General features: G+C 44.1%; 1 protein-coding gene across 1 annotated transcript in view; it reads left to right on the top strand.

Annotated features, from left to right (window-relative positions):
* Positions 1-343: 343 nt before the first annotated feature.
* The window catches only part of Anhx (anomalous homeobox), a 24,876-nt gene continuing 4,347 nt past the window's right edge, over positions 344-20,872 (top strand). The window contains exons 1-8 of the mRNA XM_013355268.1: positions 344-592; positions 2,282-2,409; positions 4,755-4,878; positions 5,625-5,832; positions 6,123-6,243; positions 7,082-7,374; positions 9,279-9,393; positions 13,715-13,767. Coding sequence (XP_013210722.1) covers positions 344-592; positions 2,282-2,409; positions 4,755-4,878; positions 5,625-5,832; positions 6,123-6,243; positions 7,082-7,374; positions 9,279-9,393; positions 13,715-13,767 — 1,291 coding nt within the window. The remainder of the gene's footprint in view (positions 593-2,281; positions 2,410-4,754; positions 4,879-5,624; positions 5,833-6,122; positions 6,244-7,081; positions 7,375-9,278; positions 9,394-13,714; positions 13,768-20,872) is intronic.

The following is a 20,872-nucleotide window of genomic DNA, read 5'->3' as shown; positions in this document are numbered from 1 at the left end:
TATCAAAACCTGGAGCATAGAAAGGAAAAAAGAGATACAAGGGCCAGGCCAGAGTGAACAGTTAAGGCTGGGAAAGGTGAGATTGGATGGTTGCACAGTGCCCTGCAGAATGGTCTGTGCACAGCTGTCTTCTTTAGGGACACAGCTATTTGGGTGAATTAGAAAAAGGATGTGCAATACCACCCCAGTTTTCCTCAGGGGAGTTATCGTACCTTGAAGTTGATATAACCTATGACTCATATATCACCTGCCTTTGGGAATTGGTCTGAAGACTCATGGGGAGAAAACAGTTAGTACTGGCATTATTCTGAATATTCTGTATTGACAGAGCTACTCTTGCAGAATGCAGAATTTCCTGAGGCTGCTGAGGGAGCATGGGGACACCCACTCTCCCACACAAGAGCTGGTGACCCTTGCAGGCAAGCTATGTCGGGACCTCCAACACAACCATGTTCAGGTGCTGTCTTTGGTGGAAGCCATTCTGGACAGCAAACACCGTCGGCACCTGCTAGACAATGCAGATGTGGCGCTGGTGTGTGCCCAGGTCCTGGTCCATCAGGAGCAACAGTTTTCAGCTCTCCAGATTTTAGAGGTATGATGGAAAGAAGTGGGAACACAGCGGCCTTCACCATCCCCAAGTTGTTGTAAGCTCAAGTAGGGTGTCCACTCTCACTTGATCAAGTTAGACCTTGGTAACCTTGACAACTAACACTTAGAAAGTCCTTATTGAGTGTTGGTGAGGAAATGTGCCTATGTAATGTACGAGCACCTTTGACATAGCCACCTAGGTACCTGACCTGAAGCTTTGATAAAATGGTACATACCTGAAATCTCAGCACTCAGGAGGCCTAGGAAAGGCAACAGAGTTTTGCAGGCCAGCCTGTGTCAAAATGATAACTCTAAATCATCCAGAAAATAGTGGAGTCAACAGAGAGGGAGCGCATGGTTGGAACTGAGGTGACTACTGAGTAACATTTAGTGACATTGGTGATTAGAAACCCTGGAGTGTGACTAGAAACTCATTCGGGGAGTTATTATGCAGAACCAGGTAAGGAGAGCAAAGCATACTGAAATAGCCGTATTTGCTCTCTGTACTTGTGTGATTCAATGGAGGACTGGGTTTACTTATTTCTTTGTACGGTTGAAGGGCTTAAGATAAGAAAACAGGTTTCAGATCTGCTCGTTGCTGGTATGAAATATATACCATAGCCTGAGAGGTAACTGGCTGAGTCAGGCTCCTCAAGGCCTAGTAGGGACTGGAGGGTTTGTATGTCTGGCTGACATTAGTGGTTTCTAGACCAGTGGATTCAAGGATAGATGATTGTCTTTCCCATAGGCTGGGTTGGTGTGAATAGCAGATTCCATCACACTCCAATGATATAGGAGTCCACTCTGTATGCTGTGACTATGTTATATCACCATTGGTTAATAAAGAAGCGGCTTCAGCCTATGGCAGGGCAAAATAAATCCATGTGGTGGTGGCAAATGCCTTTAAATCCTGCACTTGGGAGGTAGAGACAGGCAGATCCTATGAGTTCAAGGCCAGCCTGCAATACAAGGTGAGTTCCGGGACAGTTTCCAAAACTACAGAGAAACCCTGTCTCGAAAAGAGAGAGAGACAGAGAGACAGAGATAGCCATTTAAGTGCTCTGTAACAGTATCACCCTAAAAAATTGAGAGCTGATTGTGCTGCCAGAACTAACCAGGAAGCTGGCTTTTAAAGAAGCCACACAATTTTTGCTGCTACTGCTGAGTCAGGAAGCCTTAAACTGTGCCTCTACTTGCTTCTAGTAAACAGAGTTCACCCGAGAAAATGCTGCTACCAAGAAGCTGTGCTTACCTCTGTTCTTTTGTGTCTAGAATTCCTTCCTAAGCTCTCTCAGGTTTTATGTGGATGTAGTTGGCCCATGTTGGTGCCATCTGTAAACAGAAACTGCTCTTTCATTTACTGGCCACTCAGACCTGAATAATCACACATAAACTATATTAATTACAACACTGCTTGGCCTATTAGCTCAGGCTTCTTACTAAGTAACTCTTACATCTTAAATTAACCTATTTTTATTAATCTTTGTATTGGCCCAAGGTTGTGGCTTACTGGTAAGGATCTGGTATCTGTCTGACTCCACCTAATTTCTATATCTGTTTGGGTTTCTCACCTGGCTTTATTCTGACAAGTCATTGGCCAATAAAAGCAACACATATACAGAAGGACTTCCAATATCACACCAGGGCTTATAGTGGTGACTGGGTTTCGATTTCAGCAGGCTTTCCCCCACAGGGGTGTCGGGTGCCAGGAGGCAGCAAGGAGCTGGTACAACTCTGGAATGACATTCACTACCACCTGACCATGAGGAAGCTGGGCGTCACTAGGCTGAGCCCAGTGCAGAAGTTTCGCTGCAGGAAGAGGTACTTGCTGATTCTCCTCTGTTGTAACTCCCTGGGTCTTCCCAAGGCTGGACGTGTCATCCGAAGCCCATCAGAGCTGAGGAAACAAGGACAAGAAGTCACCTTAGCAGTATTTATATGGCTCCGTGGTTAAGAGCACTGCCTGCTCTTCTCAAAGGCCCTGACTTCAATTCCCAGCAACCACATGGTGACTCACAACCATCTGTAATGTGATCTGGTGCCCTCTGGAGGAAGAGACCTGGTCAGTCATCCTCATAATCTTAGACCATGAAACCCAGTATAGACAAGTTCAACAGGACCACCGTGTACCATGCCCATTACCAAGCTACCACTCTATCTGACACCTCAGTGATGTGGTGGTTGGAACTGGATAGCTGTGTGCCGCTTGACATCCTGACCATAACTACTTTCCATCATCATTAGACAAGAAGAAGCCTGTGGGTGGGGATAGTGAGTGCGGGGAGACTGGGTTTTGTTCAACTGTTTTCTCAAGTCATCTAATCCCCACACCTAGGTGTCAGGCTAGACCCCGGGGGACCGCAAGATGCGAAGGTTATCATCTTTACCATTTGTGGAGATGAAATCTTGCATGAAAAAGTCAAGTATCATTTTTGAGGTTTCTCGTGGGAGATACAAGATCAGGGTTCCTGAGACACTGATACTGTGGAGCCGTTGTCTCACTGGCAAAGGAGAGCTATAGGCTTCCCTTTCCTGCTCTAAGTAATGCAGGCGTCCTGAGTCACAGGGTCCTCTCACTGCAGGAGGAAGTTTTTTTCTTTGCTTTTTTCGTTTTTGATCAGAGAGTCTACCGAATATTGACAGTATTAGATAGATCTTTGGAAGCTCGGTAAATAATCAGCATCAAGACAGTGGATTTGATAATATCCCCCCAGAGATAGCCCAGCAGACTGCAGCTAGGTCTTGTCCCCGTGTTTGTGAAGTGTCCCCAGAGTGCTAGGTGCTTGGAGGTTGTGGGTACAGCCCTGATTTTATATAGCCGGCCATGAGCTAAGTTCAAAAACATAAGAGAAGAAATAAAGTGGGTTTCTTCATGTGGAGAAGGGGCTACACTTGACCAGGTCATTGGTGCAGATCTGATGAAACCTTGAATGGGAGTAGGAAACCGCACAGGCGAATTTTCCAAGCAGGCAGATGTCAAGGTCAGAAGCCAGGGATGATGAGGTATGGTGCCTGGTGTCCTGGAGCAGAGAGAAGACGTCTCAAGAGAGTTTGTTTCCAAGCCTTCAGAAATACAGACCTGTCCTCAACCTGCGGCTGCGGGAAAAGGTGGTGGCTCTGTTTATCTTCCCTTTCCAAGGCCTCTTGGGAGACTGATAATGCACCTCAGGAGCATATACACAGTGACCAGAACATGGGTCTACCGTAACTCTGCTAACTGACCCTGTGATGTCTTAGTGATGATCGGCTGTGGTTGAGAGCTGAGGTGTAGGAGGGAGGCACTCTGAATTGACTAGGAGCTGCCATGAGCAGGGCACTTCGTTCTGGGTGTGTTTGGACTGGAGGAGGCTCTCGAGTTCTATGTGGATTGTATTTGGAATGTGTTAGATGAGATGCTTTGGGGCTGTACATTAATGCCAAACATCCGGGTGGCATCTGTTCCACAGATACGTGATCTTTATACATGTCCTATATCATTTATGAAGAAATTTAGAGATGCAGCAGGAAAACTCAGCCCAGACATAAGAGAAATGGCCACCGGTTCCTTCAGTAACACAGAATTCCCCATGCAGTATAGAGAGGCAATGGAGAAACAATGATGGTCCATCTGCATGGTGGAGTTGCTTCCCAACACAGGGAATAAAAGGGGAAGAGTGGCATGAAGAGGAAAATGGAGAACACAAGGGGCTGGGATGCTGAGTGCGAGGAACAAGTGAGAAAGGGGCCAAGGAGAAGCCAGGATCAGTATATGGAAAGTTGGGCCCAATATTCTTTGAGTTGTACTGGGAGGGAATAAGCCAGGAAGGGTGGCTAGAGGGATTCATGTATAAATGGGAGAGATCCACAGCTTTAAGAGCTCTTGGGGAGGACCTGGAAAAAGAAATCCTGGAACAAGTTTATTAAACCTGCTGTAAACCGGACAGAACAGGGAGTCCGTGGTCTTGTTGTGCTGGGCTCTGGGGTAGCCTGTGCTCACTCACTGGGTGGCTCCAGAGTATGTTGGTACTCCAGAGAGTAGTAATCAGGCATTTTGAGGTGATTGGGAGGTGGAGGGCAGAGGTGGGCTGGAGAGTGTTTCCCAGATCGTCTTCCCTTTGAAGTGCCAGGCCCTGAGAAGGGAGCAGATGGAGTTTATGTTAAAATTCCTCCTGGCCCTCCTCATTCAGGAACCCACCACCACCTACTCTCTGCCCTGAGGGCCCTAAGAACCGGAACTTCCCCTCAGAGATTCGCCACCAGCTGCAGAACTTTGCCACAGGTGTGGGCACTTATCCCAAGAAGGCCCAGTTGGTAAGGACAACAGCCCACCCCAGGTGGCTTCCCTTTATCCAACAACTGAGGCTCCTCACCTCTTCCTGAGTAACTCCCCCCTCTTCTTCCCAGGCAGCTTTTCGTGCTTCTCTCCGGTCTACTTTCCCTTCACCTTCCCCAGGGTAGCCCCTTGTCGGTCTCCTAGGCAGATCCTCTTCTTTTGGGTGGCTCTGCCTCCACTCAGTACTTCTTTAGCTATCTTCATCTCCTTCTCCGTAGCTCAGTGGGATCCTCAGCCCCCTCCCAGGGTGCTGGTGGTCGCCACCTTTTCCTGACCTCTTGCTTTGCCAAGCTTGGTTTTCTCATGTGGGACTGTCTACTTCTAACCCTGGCTAATTCCCAGATGCTCCCCAGCCCTCTGCCCTATGACCTCAAGCTAAAGGTCACAGTGGAGCAAGGAAGGGGCTCCTAGTTGGAAGTAATGAAGGCACTGATCCAAGAATTCATAGCATCAATGTAGCTGTTTTCCTGTCTCAGGGTCTTGGGTGCTCAGAGCTTCAGTTGGCCTAGAATGGAGTGAGTGCAGGAGGTGGGGCACATGTGTATTGATCTCCACTTCTTCAGCACATGCTCAGTGGACAATCTGTTTTCCAGTGTACCAGTCCACTGATCACTGTCTCTGTCACCATTCCAGGGATCAGGTTGGGCTATGCTTCCTTAGTGGATATGAGTTCTCCTAGCCACCTCTGTGCACACTTATAACTCATATCCTACCTTGTGGTCAGGAGAAACTGGCTTTGGAGACTGGCTTGACCCACGAGCAAGTGTACAACTGGTTTGCCAATTATCGGCGACGGCAGAAGGCTTTTTCCCTGAACAGTCAAAGAGCCCAGGAGGCCACGTCAGAAGTCTCCAGTGCAAAGGAGAGTGGTCCTGAACAACTGCAGCTCTCAGGAGACCGTCATGAGTCTGTGACTGTGTCTCAGTGGTCAGGTAAGCGGTCCAAGGGCTTCTTGGGGTCTGTAAGAGCTAGCCAGGTTGGGATTGACCATGGTGTGACTGTGTGTGTCTGAAGGTGGGGCTTGACATAGCCAGAAGGAAGGGACAATGAGTAGATTGGGGAAGTGAATCAGTCTCCAGGTTTGGAACTGTTGGCTTTCACTGATGTCAGCACAAGGACAAGAATATTTGTAGGACTGAAGACCACAACTGTGGAGGTGCTCTCAGCTGGAAGGAGGCTAGGGCCCAGTGCACCCTTCTCTCTCTCTCTGATCTGTTTTTAGTTGGATGTGAAAGAAGTGTGTCTCTACAGTCCCGAGATACAACCCAAGAATCACATGGGCTGCAGTTCCTGACTTGGAACTTTTCTGGAGACAACACCACTTCACAGTCGCTGTCTTTCAGGTAGTACCATTAACTCAGGTCATGGGACATGTTTCCTCTTTGGTCCCTTCCTCCTTTGGATGGAGACCAGAATACAATTTATCCTTAACTCCGGACCAGCCTGTACTGGACCTTGACAACTGTGGATTGTTTTTGTATTCCTTTTTTGAGCATTTGGTCAGGTGTTTACTTCATGGAGTGAGCAGCGACTGGTACGTTTCTCACACCTGATCCTCTCCATGCACTCTGCCCCCTCCCCCCCCCCGTGACAAGGCACAAGCCTTCTGCATACAGCCCAGCAATGGTCATTCATGGGAGCAGTCCCTGGCTGGACACTGCCCAGGTGTATGACAACAGGAGTGCTCCTATGAAATGGTTTTGTGATAGGGCTTGCCATACAGGCTATGGCAGAGATGGAGGGGATGTTTAACAAAATCTTTGACCATGTCTGAGGCACTTGAGTGCTGATAGAATTTTCATTATTGCCAGCTTTTGCCTGATGTTCCATTGATACTAACCATCATTTATTCACTTCATATGAGGGTCTTGCAAATCATTTTCTGGTTTTATGCAATAGATCCCCTCCACAGACCCTCCCATCCCACCCCCATCCAATCCTCAGAGAGGGTAAGACACGTGCAATAGACTTTTTTATGTGTCTGTGACTGAGGACATCAGAGCCCAGCTGAACCTTGGAAACCCTCAGGAATGAGCAGGGAGTATGATTAGTAAAATATCACATTCTACAGCTTTGTGTGTTTAAGCCCACATCCCCCAAACCGGATTCAGTCACCTTCCAACTCCTCCCTCCCACCCATGGTCTACTCATCAAGGCACATGGTTTGGTTATGTTCCCCAGGTCACTGTATGGATGTGAAGTGTACCAGGAGGGGCGAAGTTACCATCCTGTCAGCCTCACCTCCATATGCCCCTCCCCTGACCTCTGCTCGCTGGGTACTAGAAACAACATGTTTGATTCCTCTATGGTTGTCCCTGAATCATGGATGATACCCCATGCACCGTCATCTTCCAAGGAAGTTTTCCTCTACAATGGAGAACTGGACCGTAGAAATCAGCTGGACTCTGGGATGAATCCTGAAGATGCCACCATGACCATGTCCATTGCTACTTTCAGTGATCCCAGCCATGCAGGTGGGTCTACCTTGCACAGACAAGAGATTATGGTCTTACCCCCACAACTACTCAAGTACTCAGGTCTTTAGACTTTGTGTTGGGGTGGAAGTGTGGATGTGGCCACCATCTGCTTGTATCTCTAATGTTCAGTGAAACCTAGAACTAATGGAGTAGGGAAGACTCTTCCCACAAAATATTCAGATTATTTATCATTTATGTCTTTTGGGAAAAATGCATGAATGAAAAACAAAACAGTTAGGAAAGGGTTAAAATGGGAGGCAGTAGTTGCATCCATATATCAAGCCCATTCCCCAAACTGTCCTCTTTTATCTGTGAGTGGCCACCCCTTCCTGCCCTGCACATCATGCTAGCATAGAAATGTCAGGGGTTTGATTTTAAGTTATCACTGTAGTTGTGCCTTTAAATTACACCTTTGTGGCTATAAGACAATAGTTGTGTGACTCCATCCTTTAAGGCCCTGTTGACTTGCCTGTGTTTCTCAGCATTGAGGAAAATGCATCTTTTTTCTTGAAGCTTCTAATTGCCTCGTTTTTTTAAAAAGTACATTTTTAAAACATACTTCCTCCAGCAAACGTCTATCACCTAAAGGTTCCATACTCCCCAAAAACAGCACCTCTAAAAGTGGACTAAGTTTTCATAGTTCTCAAACAAAGAATCACAAGCTCTTTATTTTTTAAAAAAAATATTTTTCCTTTTTTTTCTTTTTATTTTACCTACCAACCACAGTTTCCCCTTCCTTTTCTCTTACTGGCCCCTCCCTCCACCCCATCTCCCACTGCCCCATCCGCTCCTCCTTCTGTGTCCATTCAAAAAGGGGCAGGTCTCCCATGGGCATCAAAAAAGTATGGATAATCAAGTTGGGGCGGGACCAAGCTCCTTCCCCTGCGTCAAGCCTGGAAAAGGCATCCACGCATGGACAGTAGGTTCCAAAAGGCCTGCTCATGTGCCAGGAGCAGATCTTGATCCCACTGCCAAGGGTCCCACAAAGACCAAACTACACAATTGTCATCCACATGCAGAGGCCCTAGGTCAGTCACATGCAAGTTCCCTGGCTGTCAGTTTAGAGTCTATGAGCTCTCACTAGCTCAGATCAGCAGTCTCTGTTGGGCCCCCTGTCATGATCTTGAGTGCCCTTGCTCCCACCTGCATATCTTCTCTTCATTTGGCATTGAATACACCAGGCTTTCTGGCTGGCCGGTGAGCCTCCAGAGAGCCTCTTACCTCTACCAATCTGGTGGTCAGACAGGAGGCTAGAGCAAGGTTTGCCCCAGGCCCCTGGTTCTGGTCTGAGCTTTAGCTGTGCTAATGCTAGCTGTACTGCATGGACTCAAGGCCGTGTAGAGCCTTCCTTTCAGGCTCCTCTCATAACAGTGTGCCCACCCATAAATTACCTAATCTACTGTCTTGCCTTTAATCCCAGCACTCGGGAGGCAGAGGCAGCCGGATCTCTGTGAGTTCGAGACCAGCCTGGTCTACAGAGCTAGTTCCAGTGGGCAGGGTGAGGTAGTAACAACTTTTTTCTCAAGGAAATCTCAGTGAAACCTCAGATAAGAGGCAAAAAATGAAAACAGTAAAGCTGGCATATGGCCAAAGCCTGAAGTGCAAATTGCCTGTCATTGACAAGGAGGGGAATGTTTGGGTCAGATTGAAACTCTGGCACTGGACTGTGTGAAGCCCATAGTGGAAAGCCCAGCCTAGGATCAAAAGAAATGGACTTTCACATTGTCTCTGGAGGCCACAGACGAGAAGGATCTGTCCATCCTTTTCTTGAGAGGGAGGCTGAGACTCTCGGGTGGTGAACTGATTTCTTACAGCCTAGGCAGCCTTTTGGAGAAAGAGGCATGCCACACATGGGCTATGTGCCTTCCTTTCACCTACGGTTTGTGGGATTTTACCTGCAGCATTTCCTGACCTGCGTGGTAGTTGTTCTCAGAGCTTATATCCAGAGAATGGTCCAGGACTGAGCAGTGGGCTGGCAACTTCCACTGCTAGCCCCAAACTTCATCATCCCTACAGGTAAGCTAGAGGACTTCTGGGTTTTCTTTGGGTCACAGGGTAAGATAGGGCAAAGATTACTGGTTCAGGATCTGAAGATCAGGTCCTTTCCTTATGTGATTCTGAAAACATTAACACTCCTTCCCTCAACTGAAGAATGCCCCCAAACCCTGGTACATGCATGACATTTGCATCTAGAACAACGTGCAAGCTTGTCCCTGGCCAGAGCTCTCGCAAGGCTCTTCCTCATATTTGTTCCATAAACCAAGGCTGTTGGTTTCTGAGAGGTATCAACATTTTACCTTTTAATTTTCCAAAATGTTTTTGAAAGGGCTTGAAAAGCTTAAAAGGTGCCAAAACATGGACTTTATTAAGATAGGCGACCAACCAGGGCTTCTGGGAGAATGGTAGTGGCTTGGGTGTCAGTGGAGGGTGTAGACCAATAGAGGGTCCTGTGGTAGAGAGATAATGTCCAACAACCCAAGGAACTCAAGACCAAGAGGGATAGTGTCAAGGATATTCCAGGGTTCTGTGATTGAGAGAAACTGGCCAAAGTTTTCATGAGACTGCAGCTAGGGGATATATATGGAGTGGTCTGCAGTATTTTGGATGAGATAAGATAACAAAAACCTCCAGGCTGGGAGATATTTCAGGAAGACTGGAAGTATTGTCTGGGATCTTCTGATGTTAAGGGAGTTGTTATCCTGTTTCAGTGGACACTTGCCCTGTATTTACTAGGGGTAGCCAAAGTCATGTTTCCAGGTTATGATGGAACCTTTATCACCTCACCCATCAAGTTTCTGACACTCCAAGGCTAAGGATATTCTTCTGTTATAATGAATGACTCCATTCTCCTATGTGACACTAGTCCTGGGGTATATAGGAACAAATGCATACTCATCCCAGAAAGGGAACTAATGACAAATCAAAGTAACAACACACCAAAGTCCATCTTGATGAAAGATGAGTTTAAGGGGTGAATCACAGAGCAGGGATGACCAAAGACAGCTGAAAAGCTAAACGTCCACCCCAGTACACATGTTGACCTACAAAAACTGGAACCCTGATGTTCTCTTGAAGGCAATTTGGCAGGTATAGCATCCTCCCTGGGCATCTCAGCTCTTCAGAGAGAGTCTCCTTCAGGCATCTTGACTGACCCAAGTCCCCACACTCAGCAGTTGCTTGCTGCTTCTATAACACTGTGGAAGGGATCTTTGGGAATCTTAAAAGTTTCAACTTTCCAAGACTTGAAGTTTATTTAATTCCCAAGTCTAGTGTATTTTCCTCGTTCCTAGAGGGAATGTTTCAACCAGGAGAAAATGACTCCATGACAATTCTGTAGGATTCCACATAAATAAAATCAGATATTGTGTGCTCAGGGTTTTTGTTTGTTTGCTCGATGACATAAGATCTCTTTGTATAGATTTGGCTCTCAGACTCCCAGCTATCCTCCTGCCTTACCCTGGAAGTGTTGTGGTTGTGGATGTTGGCTCCATGCCCAGCCTTTGATTTTCTTTTGCTTCACTTTGCTCTGGTGCCAAGTGCTTAGTGTATCCACTGCGAGATTATCCTGGCTGGGCTGGGTCATCATCAGCGATGCCCTCTTCAGTTGCTCTCTATGGCCTACCATGTGAGCCTTCTCACAGTATGTCTTCCTCCTGGCTAACTCTTCAGAGTGCCTTGTCTGACTGAACGGCGTTCACAGTTCCATCCATCATGCAGAAATTATATAGTCAAAGTCATTCTGCAAGATGACTTTATATCATAGAACTATGTGGATCATGCTACCCACTATCCTATCGAGACAGAACCTGTTCTGGTGTGAGAAGCAGAGTTACATAGGATAAAGGTCTTCCCTTTCAGTTATCTAGAGGTGACACCAGCCTCATCTGCCATGTCAGCACCTGTGTCCACCATGGAGCTGAGCCAGCCCTTGTTCTGTGGCCAGGTGAGGCCTTCTGGGGTTTCTGTGTTTCTTCTCAGAGGTAGTGCTTCTGGGTTGTGAATAAGGAACAGAAGTGGCCTTTGAGTGGATGTTACTATATTCAGAACTGGGTGGGATTGGGGGCACAGATCCCTCTCCTAAGTTCAGAATGGGTCTGATGAGGCTGGGAGGCAACCAAGTACATAGGTGGAAAGTCAGGGGGTTCAGCGCCTGAGAGCATGTTCTGTGTATAATGCTGATCGGGTTTTGCAGGTGCAGTGGTATGACGGCCAGGCCTCCCTCCTGTAATGCCTTCTGGAGAGCTGCAATGCTCCTGAGTTTTCTGAATGCAGCTTGCTTCAAACTGCCTGTGAGGAGATGGGACACTGCATGGAACAAGCAAGTGTGGATTGTGCGCCAGTTCAACCCAAGTTAGAAAGGTTTACCCCAAATAACAATCAGTATCCCCAGCGTTAGCTAAGAGAGTCTGCTAGGAAGCCCCGAAAGATTATCACTCCACACTGTTTGCGAAGTTGGGATGAGAATTCTCTGTACTGTAAACTGTTTTGGAAAATGTTTATGGCATCATAAGTCTAAGGTGGGATTGTTTCACGTAGGCATAATAAATGGGAGTTGAGCCTGGTGACAAGTGCTGGGCAGGAAGGCTATCTAGATCCAAGAAGATTTCTCACTGTTGACCCTTCTATCCTCCTGTACACAGGGTCACTCTCTTCCCCTCTTTAACTTTGTGAATGGAAATGGAGATGCTACAACATTCCTTTGTTCATGGGTCCGCCTCCTTCTGGAGTTCTGAGCCATAAAGTCGTCTGGAGATGACCCAGATAGTGTGAAACAGGGTGGGGCTCTTTATCTGTAATCCTCCAGATTTCTGAAAGTAATGTTTTTTAAACTAAATTAGGGTTTTTGTTTTGTTTCAAACTCCCCACTTTACACTGTATCCTGGTACCTGGTCATATCAATGTAACTAGATTAACACCAGTTTTCCCCAGTCCAGTGCTTATTGTGGGGTAGTGTTAACTGATGCTTCCTAACCCCCCCAAAAGATGTTGACTATTTTCTAGGCTAGTTCATAAGCAGCATTTGGCTGGCATCCTCTCTTATCTCTGTTCCTTCCCCTTTGCCTGGTTATTTCTTCATTATAAATCCCTGAAAGCTGCATTCTTGCTGAGTTGTTTCTGTCTGTGTGGTTTTTTTGTGAAGTCTGATGGCTCTCTGGTCACCTGCCCAGGTATCCAGTACAGAGTAGAAGCCATGTATAATCTACAAATTCCTAAGAATGGAACATGAACTTCAGACACTAATCCTGAAGTCAGGTGTTTCCAAGTCTGTGGGAACATAGACATATAAGAGCTTTTCCTCACCGATTAGGGGTACAAAAATGAGGAACCACTGCTGGGTTTCATGAAGGTTGGGCTCACAAAGCATGAGAATCCTAACTGAAGTCAGAGATGGGTATTATGGGAGAGTGGGGAAGGGGGTTTCAGCAAATGACGCAGGTGCTTTGGAATTATTGGTGAAGCCTATTATACTCCACAGCTGCGGATCAGACAGTTCTCAGTCTGTAAGGGGAGGCAGGCAGTGACAATAGCTTCTCAGGAGCTCAAGTCAGAGGATCTGTTGACATCAACCACTTACCTTCTGGCCACAGGAGTACTGAATCTCTAGACCCCCTCACCTGACTGGCTTCCCCAGATTCAAGGGTGCTGTGGGAAGCGACTGTTGTGCCTTGGTTTGCTGCAGATGACCACCGGTCCTGTCAATAGCCTCACTCTGTCCTCGACCCCTGACCTCTGCTAAGTCTGTCAGGTTACTAGCTCCGGTGCCTTAGTTTCTTTTCCTGTTGCTTAACACAGTCATCTCCCAGGGTCTTCCCAAGCCAGCTCCAGCACTGCCACACATGCCCTGGCCTCAGCTGTTGTCGGGAACTATGGAGCGGAACTTCCTAAACCCACCTCAGCTTTCAAAAACAGTACTACATGGATGCTGCTGCCAACTTGAGCTGGAGCATGTCTCCCCATAACCACAACAGCGTCCGCTTCTGTGTGCTGACCCTAAGAGGCACTTCCAGATTTCAGTTGATTTAGAGAAACAAGGAATTCCATCATTCAGATTTTCATTCTTCAAATGAGTTTGGACCTTCACCGGATGAAGCCTCCAGTTGGATGCCCTGAGGACACCCTCCACATAGGCGCAGAACAGCACTTACACTTTAGTGGTACTGATCTCTAACAGTGATAGCTGGGTTCTTAGTTCCAACCTAATGCTCTCATATCTTGAGATTTTTTTGCTGCCAAAGGACCCCATTACATTCCAATTCAGATTCACTAAAGTTCTCAGGGCACAATCAGAATGAAACCAGTATCTTGACAAATTATTACACGAATTCTTTCTCTTCAGATTGCTGATTGATTCCTTGTTGCTTTCTGAGATTTTGAGCAGGTCTGAGGCAGGTAAGTACAGAGAATCATTTAGTGTCCGGAGACTTTCAGTTTGGGCTATACACATACTTCATTTATCATACTACATTTGGCAATGTAGAACCCTACCTGCATATACACTCCACATACTCCTAGCAACCTATCAAAGTGGGATTTTCATCTGCACTGAGGTACACATGTACCTTTCTGAACAGTGGAATATGCTTCTTCCCTAACAACTGTCAAACTTGCACATATTCCACTCTAACATATCCAAATGATGTCTGGGTACAGGCCTGTGGAAAGGCTATCCAATATGTACTAGTTTGGATTCATGTGTGGCAAGACAGACCATTTATTTAAGTAAAGTTTTAGGCAAAATATTTTATTTACCACTGTCTTTGTTAGGGCTACTATTGCTGTGATGAAACACCATGACCAAAGAAGGTTGGGATTTATTGGCTTATAATTTGATATTCTAGGGCATTGTCAAAGGAAGTCAGATTCTCAAACAGGGCAGGAACCCTGGAAGCAAGAGCTAATACAGTGTCCATGGAGGGGTGCTGCTTATTGACTTGCTTGCTGTTTCAGAGGTTTAGTTCATTATCATCATGGTGGGAAACATGGCAGCACACAGGACAGTGGACCAGTAGCTGAGTGCTACATCCAGATCTGCAGGCAAGCAGGCAGGCAGACAGACGGGGGGGGGGGTGGAGGAGGGATGGAGGGAGGGATGGAAGGAGAGAGGGAGTGGGAGAGGAAGGGAGGTACCATCCATACTACTACATGTACTACACCTATAGTACAGAGCCTGCACTATAGAACCATTCCCAAGCCGGGCAAGGCCCTGGAGATTTAAACACACAAAGTCACACAGAGACATGGGTCATCCTTGAAACGAGAATGCCCCCTTTATTGTGTACCAGAACCTCTGAACTCATAGCCATGCCCTAGGCAAACCCAACAGAGACCATTCCCCTGCCATCAAGAACTTCTGAGAGTCTCATGCTCAGAGTAGCTACAAACACAGGAAACTAGTTGTTTTGCTCAGAGCAGCTGCAAGCATAACAGATTGTTTACAGGAAATTCAGGGTCTGGGTCCACAGCCCCCAACAGAGAGGGGGAGAGGAGGGAGGGAGGGAGGGAATGAGGGAGGGAGGGAAGGAGAGAGAAAGAGAGAGAGACAGAGACAGACCTGAGCCGGGCCTAGTCTGGTGTGGGCTTTTGAAACACCAAAGCTGACCCACTGCCAGTGACACACTTCCTCCAACAAGACCGCACCTCCTAATCCTCCTAATCCTTCTCAAGTAGTGCTACCCCTTGATGACTAAGCATTGAACTATATGAGCCTATGGGGCCATTCTTATTCAAACCGCCACACTCCACTTCCTGGCCCCCATAGCCTTGTAAACCTATCATATTGTAAAATGCATTTAGTTCAACATCAACAGTCCTCATAGCTTTTCAGAGTCACAATACTATTTATAAGTCAAAAGTTTTGGTTCCATAACAGATCAGATAGGGTTAGGATTAGGTTTGGATTACTGTTAGTCCTCTATTATAACATCTAAATGCTCCAATGTGAAATCAGGTGCTCTTATATCACAATGTTTTTTTTCTGTCTTCTATGTAGCATACATCGCACAGATCACTATATATAAACATATAAATAACCTCCATCACAATACTCAAATATAATGTAACAGTGCTTCATTCTGCTATTACAATTGCTTTCTTTGTCAATACAATGCCCTATTTTCTTTCTATAATATTCCACATGCCAAAAAAAAATGATTCAACAATAACATTTCAATGATGAATTGTTGTATTAGGCCTTGTGATTTCAGAACACTCCATTGTCTTTTAATGATGCTGAATTTTGCCATGAAAGTGCTCAAATGTGTGGTTGCAATGATGCTTTGTGCCAGTGCCACTGTATATTTCAGCATAAAGTCTGTCATCTTCACAGTACTCCATGAGCTATCTCAAGTTCATTAAGTCAGTAGAACAGTGCACTGGATAACCACACACTCCATTGTGTCACCACAATGCTATTCTGTGTATGAAAGTGCTCCATGGTGTCATTACAATACTTAATTATGAAAACCAGACTCTTTTGGGGCCCTCATAATGATGCATTATGCCATCACAATAGGTTAAGCCAACACAATATTTTATAATGATCTATGACATCATAATTTTGAATTTTGACATTCTAATGTGGCTTTAGGACAACAAAGATCCCCTATGCCATCACTATGCTGGATTACGTCATTATGGTACTGAATGTTGACATCACAATGTTCTAGTTCATTGTCACAGTGCTCCAATTTGCAATGACATTTTGAAAATGTGACAGCACAAGGCTACCTAATGCCACTATTAATGGATTTGTTGTTGGAAGCTACTCATTTGTTCCCAGCCACCCAGAACCAAAATAACCACATAGAAACTATATTATTTAAAATACTGCTTGGCCAATAGCTGAAACATATTTTTACCTAGGTCTTATATCCTAAATTAACCCATCTCCATTAACTTGTACATCACCATGAGGTTGTTGCCTACCAGCAAAGTTTGGCAGGCTTAGGCGGATTAGTCTGTCTCCTGTGGTGGCTATATGGCTTCTCTTTGTCTACTCTCTCTATATATCTTTATCAGCATTGCTATATTCTGTTAAGCCATTTGCTGAAAGCAATTTCTTTATTAACCAATGGTATACAGAGTGGAATCCCACATCACCTTCCCTTTTCTGTGTAATAAAACAAAAGATTTTAATTTTAACATAGTAAAATTACATAAAACAAAACAGGTATCAAGCAAGAATTACAGTTAGAATATATCTGCTTTATCTTTTATCATAACTAAGGAAAACTGTAACTATAACTAACTATTATTCATCTCCCTCAAAGACCACATAAGAATATATTACCAAAGTTAACAGAAAGTGCATTGTAAGCAACTTCCAAAACTCTATAGCGTTGACAGAGACATATCACTGCCTGGACGGAAACCCATGGTTCTTCTATAACATTGGGGCACCCAGTCTTCAGCCTACAGTCCCACAGTGTCCAGCAGACTTTTCCATGAAGCAGGAAATCCAAAGAGATTTGTTCTGCCTTGTAATGGCAAAGTCCATCAGTTGCTTTCTTCTGCGTCCTATAGAATGTCTGGCAGACAGTTTGATGAAGCACAAACCCTGAAGGACTGACTCACCTTTAGGCAGCTTCAGCAGTCATGTTTGTTGGGTTCTTCATGAATAACATCAAACAGTTCAGGAAAGAGCATTTTTTTGCACAAATGTCTAGCAAACTCCATGAGGAGCCTCTTTGATGCCCATCTCCTCTTGAAGTAATTGGTGATGCCTAGAGCAGATATGTCTCGCGTGACATTAGACTAGCCTAGTTCACAGGAGATTGGGAGCTATCCAGACTTCAGTGGGATTTCCTCTATGTTATGCTCTTGTTTTCTCACTAGGGAGATGTGACCCTGAAGGGCATTTTCATGGCCCAGTGGGAAACTGTGATAAAAATACATTATAACATCACAATTTAACATTGTATCTTATATTGTGCACAACAAAGGATTGTGTGTACAATATAACATTGCAAAATCAAAATTCAGCATTATGTTAGCACAACTGATATTGTAATGTTAATTTTCAACAATAAAGTTATAATGCAACACTATGATGTCATACAGGAATATTATTGTATTAAAGTAGTTTTAATAACAAAATCCTACATTTTAATAGGACAATGAAACACTATCCTTTTAAATTGTTTTATGTGTCATCATAATGTTCCCTTATGACATCACAACTCTTAATTTCTAATTATGACATGACAGTCCACTATGATAATTTAATGAAGTAGAGTTGTATTAATTCAATGATCTGCCATGTCATCACAATGCTTCATTACAATTTGCCTTATGACATTATGATGCTACATTATGTAATTACAATGCTGTACTGTGATATTACATTCTCTATGGTAGTATCACAATGGTCAATTATGACATCATAGTTCTTTCTTACACTATCACAATGTTCTATTGCTCCATCACAGTATTTAACTCAACCTCATAATACATGCTTGTGCAATCACTATATGAATTATGACATTCCAGTGTAACATTGTAACATCTGAATATATCATTGCGGTATCATAATAGTACATTTTTTTCATCAAAACTGCAAAGGACCTTCACAGTTTTTATTGTGACATCAAAATACTCCATTAAGTAACCACAATATAACAATTCTACATCACAAGCCCCATTGTAAAATCACAACACAGTATTATGAATCCACCAATTTTGCCTTATCACAATGCACTTTTGCCATTGTGAAGCCACTTTGTACCATTTGACATTAAGACACACTACTGTACCCCCACAACCTGCAAAATATTCCATTGTCCAACTTCAGTATCCCAGTATGACATCACAGTGCTACATTAAAACAAATCAATATTTAACTCTAGGTATCACAATGGTTCATTGTGATATAATTCTCCATGGAAACATCACAAAGTCTCACTATAGATCATAAAACTCATTGCATCTTCACAATTCCCCACCATGACATGATATGCTCTAATCTGACATCACAATGCCACAATATAACATGATAATGCACTTTATTATATCAGTGCTCAATGTGATATAACAGTCTTCATTATGACATCACCACAGTGATCTATTATGGTATCCAGTTGTCGTGGTACCATTACAATGTTACATTTTGACATTACAATTCCTCTTTGACGGTGTTCCATTCTAACTTCTCAGTGTTAAATATGGTATCATGATGCTTATAATGCTGCACTCTTGTACCACAATGTCATATCTTTGTATCAGAACACTTTATTGTGACCTTACAGAGTACCATTTCTCCATTACAATGATGACATTTTACATTACAGTGTTGGATTTTTGACATCATAACCATATATTGTACTATCACAGGATGGATTATGGTGAAGGACACTTAAGAAAAATCCCACACTAGTTCAGAATTGAGAAATGGATGGTTATTTATTTAGGGTTAGACTCACAAATCCTAATCCTCTGCTGGAATGGAGATCATAAACTGAAATCCACATCTGGAACAGAGAGGCCAGAAAAGAGGCAACACGCATGCTCTACATCGGCTTATATAGTATAAGAGGCCACGCCCCAGAGGGTGGGTAAGTACTAGCTGTAAGACTTCCTACAGCATTATGGTATCATAATGTCCCATTGCAGCTACACTGAATGATGATACTGCTAAATATGACAGCATATTGCTCTGTTGTAACATCACAATGATTCTGGTGCCATGATAATGATGAATTTTGACATTATAACCGTCACTGTACTCTCAGAATCCTGATTTCAGAAAGCTTCTTTGTGACATTAAAGTCCTGACATAATATTCAAGTGTGCTGTCACAATGCTGAATGCTCATGTCACAGCAGTGAATTGTGTCACCATAGTGCTTTATTTTGCCTTCAAAATGTTAAATTTTGATCCTGCAATTCTCCTTTTGACAACACGTTCTGGTAGTATCATACTCTATTGTTACATTATATTACTGAAACATGATGCAGTCCTACACTCTGGTGTCACAATACTTCATTATTTCTCCTGGTGTTAAGTTTTGCCTTCACAATACTCAGATTATCAAGCAAACCAAGGGGAAAAAATCTCATTCTCTTTTCATTATGAATGAATTCATCAGGAATGAAAGTTTTATAAAGAGGATGAGGGAAACTAAATATGTTTGGTTAAACATTAGGTCTTAAAGTTTGCACCATAAAAGCCAGTTTTAATAAGGAGATAATCATTGTTTATTTTCTTTCTTTTGGATCTTTCTGTAGCCATGGGTATTACGAGGTGCTGCACTTAAAATTGGGGTAGAATTACAAATTGGATAATAAGGGTTCCAGCATTGCTCTTCTATTTTATTGACCTAAGGTTCACTTTAGAGTTCACATTGTTCCATTCCCTGTGTCTCCCCACAGTAGTTCTGCTACAGCTGCAGGACCCTGAATCCCATAGGAGATGCTCTGGGAAGGATGGTCTTTTTCCCTGCCATTCCCTCAGCACCAGCTGAAGTAGACTTTGTTGAAGTAACTTGTCCTAGCATGATCCATCCATGGTTATCACCAACAGGCCACATCTTAATTTCCTAAGGCTTGCCTCCCTGTGTACTGAGTCATCTGTTCGAGTCACAAAAAGGACTGAAAGATATTTTTTTCTATATGCAGAAAGATCAAACTCTACTGATCTCAGTTATCTTCACTTTACAGAAAAGCACTGCACATGTGAGAATTTTAAAATTCAAGAATCAAATAGAAATAGTGAAGAAAGTCAAACAGAAATGAAGCTGTAAATAAAACATTAGTCAAATAAAAAACTCAGTGATTTCATTGGTCTTTTTCTTGCTGAGTAGTACTCCATTGTGTAAATATGTCACATTTTCTTTATCCATTTCTTCAGTTGCAGGACACCTAGGTTGTTTACGGTTTCTGGCTGTTATGAATAAAGCTGCTATGAACACGGTTGAGCAGATGTCCTTGTGGAATGCATTTTAATCCTTTAGGTATATGTGCAAGAGTGGTATTGCTGGGTCTTGAGTTAGATTGATTCCCAATTTTCTAAGAAACCACCACAGTGATTTCCAAAGTGGCTGTACAAGTTTGCACTCCCACCAGCAATAGAGGAGTATTTTCCTTACTCTTCATCCTTTCCAGCATAAACTATCCTTGGCATGTAAATGAATGGAACTAGAAAAAAAGCATCCTGAATGAGGTAACCCAGACCCAGATAGACAAACCTGGTATGTATTCACTCATAAGTGGATATTAAACATAAAGCAAAGGATAAGCAGCCTATAGCCCATGATCCCAGAGAAGTTAAGTAACAAGGAGAAATGTAAGAGAGGCATACATGAATCCCCCTGGAAATAGGAAACAGACAAGATCTCTTGAAAAAATTGGGAGTATGAGAAGAGGAGAAATGTTGGAAGGGGAGGAGGAAGAGATAAGGGGAGAGAGGAAGAGAACATGAGGGAATGGGATGCTCAAGAAGGGGGGAAGACAGAGAGAGAGAGAGAGAGAGAGAGAGAGAGAGAGAGAGAGAGAGAGAGAGA

The sequence above is a fragment of the Microtus ochrogaster genome, unplaced genomic scaffold (genome assembly GCF_000317375.1).
Source record: "Microtus ochrogaster isolate Prairie Vole_2 unplaced genomic scaffold, MicOch1.0 UNK109, whole genome shotgun sequence".
Lineage (NCBI taxonomy): Eukaryota > Metazoa > Chordata > Mammalia > Rodentia > Cricetidae > Microtus > Microtus ochrogaster.
The sequence above is the reverse complement of the archived record's forward strand: the minus strand, read 5'-3'. Positions and strand labels throughout refer to the sequence as shown.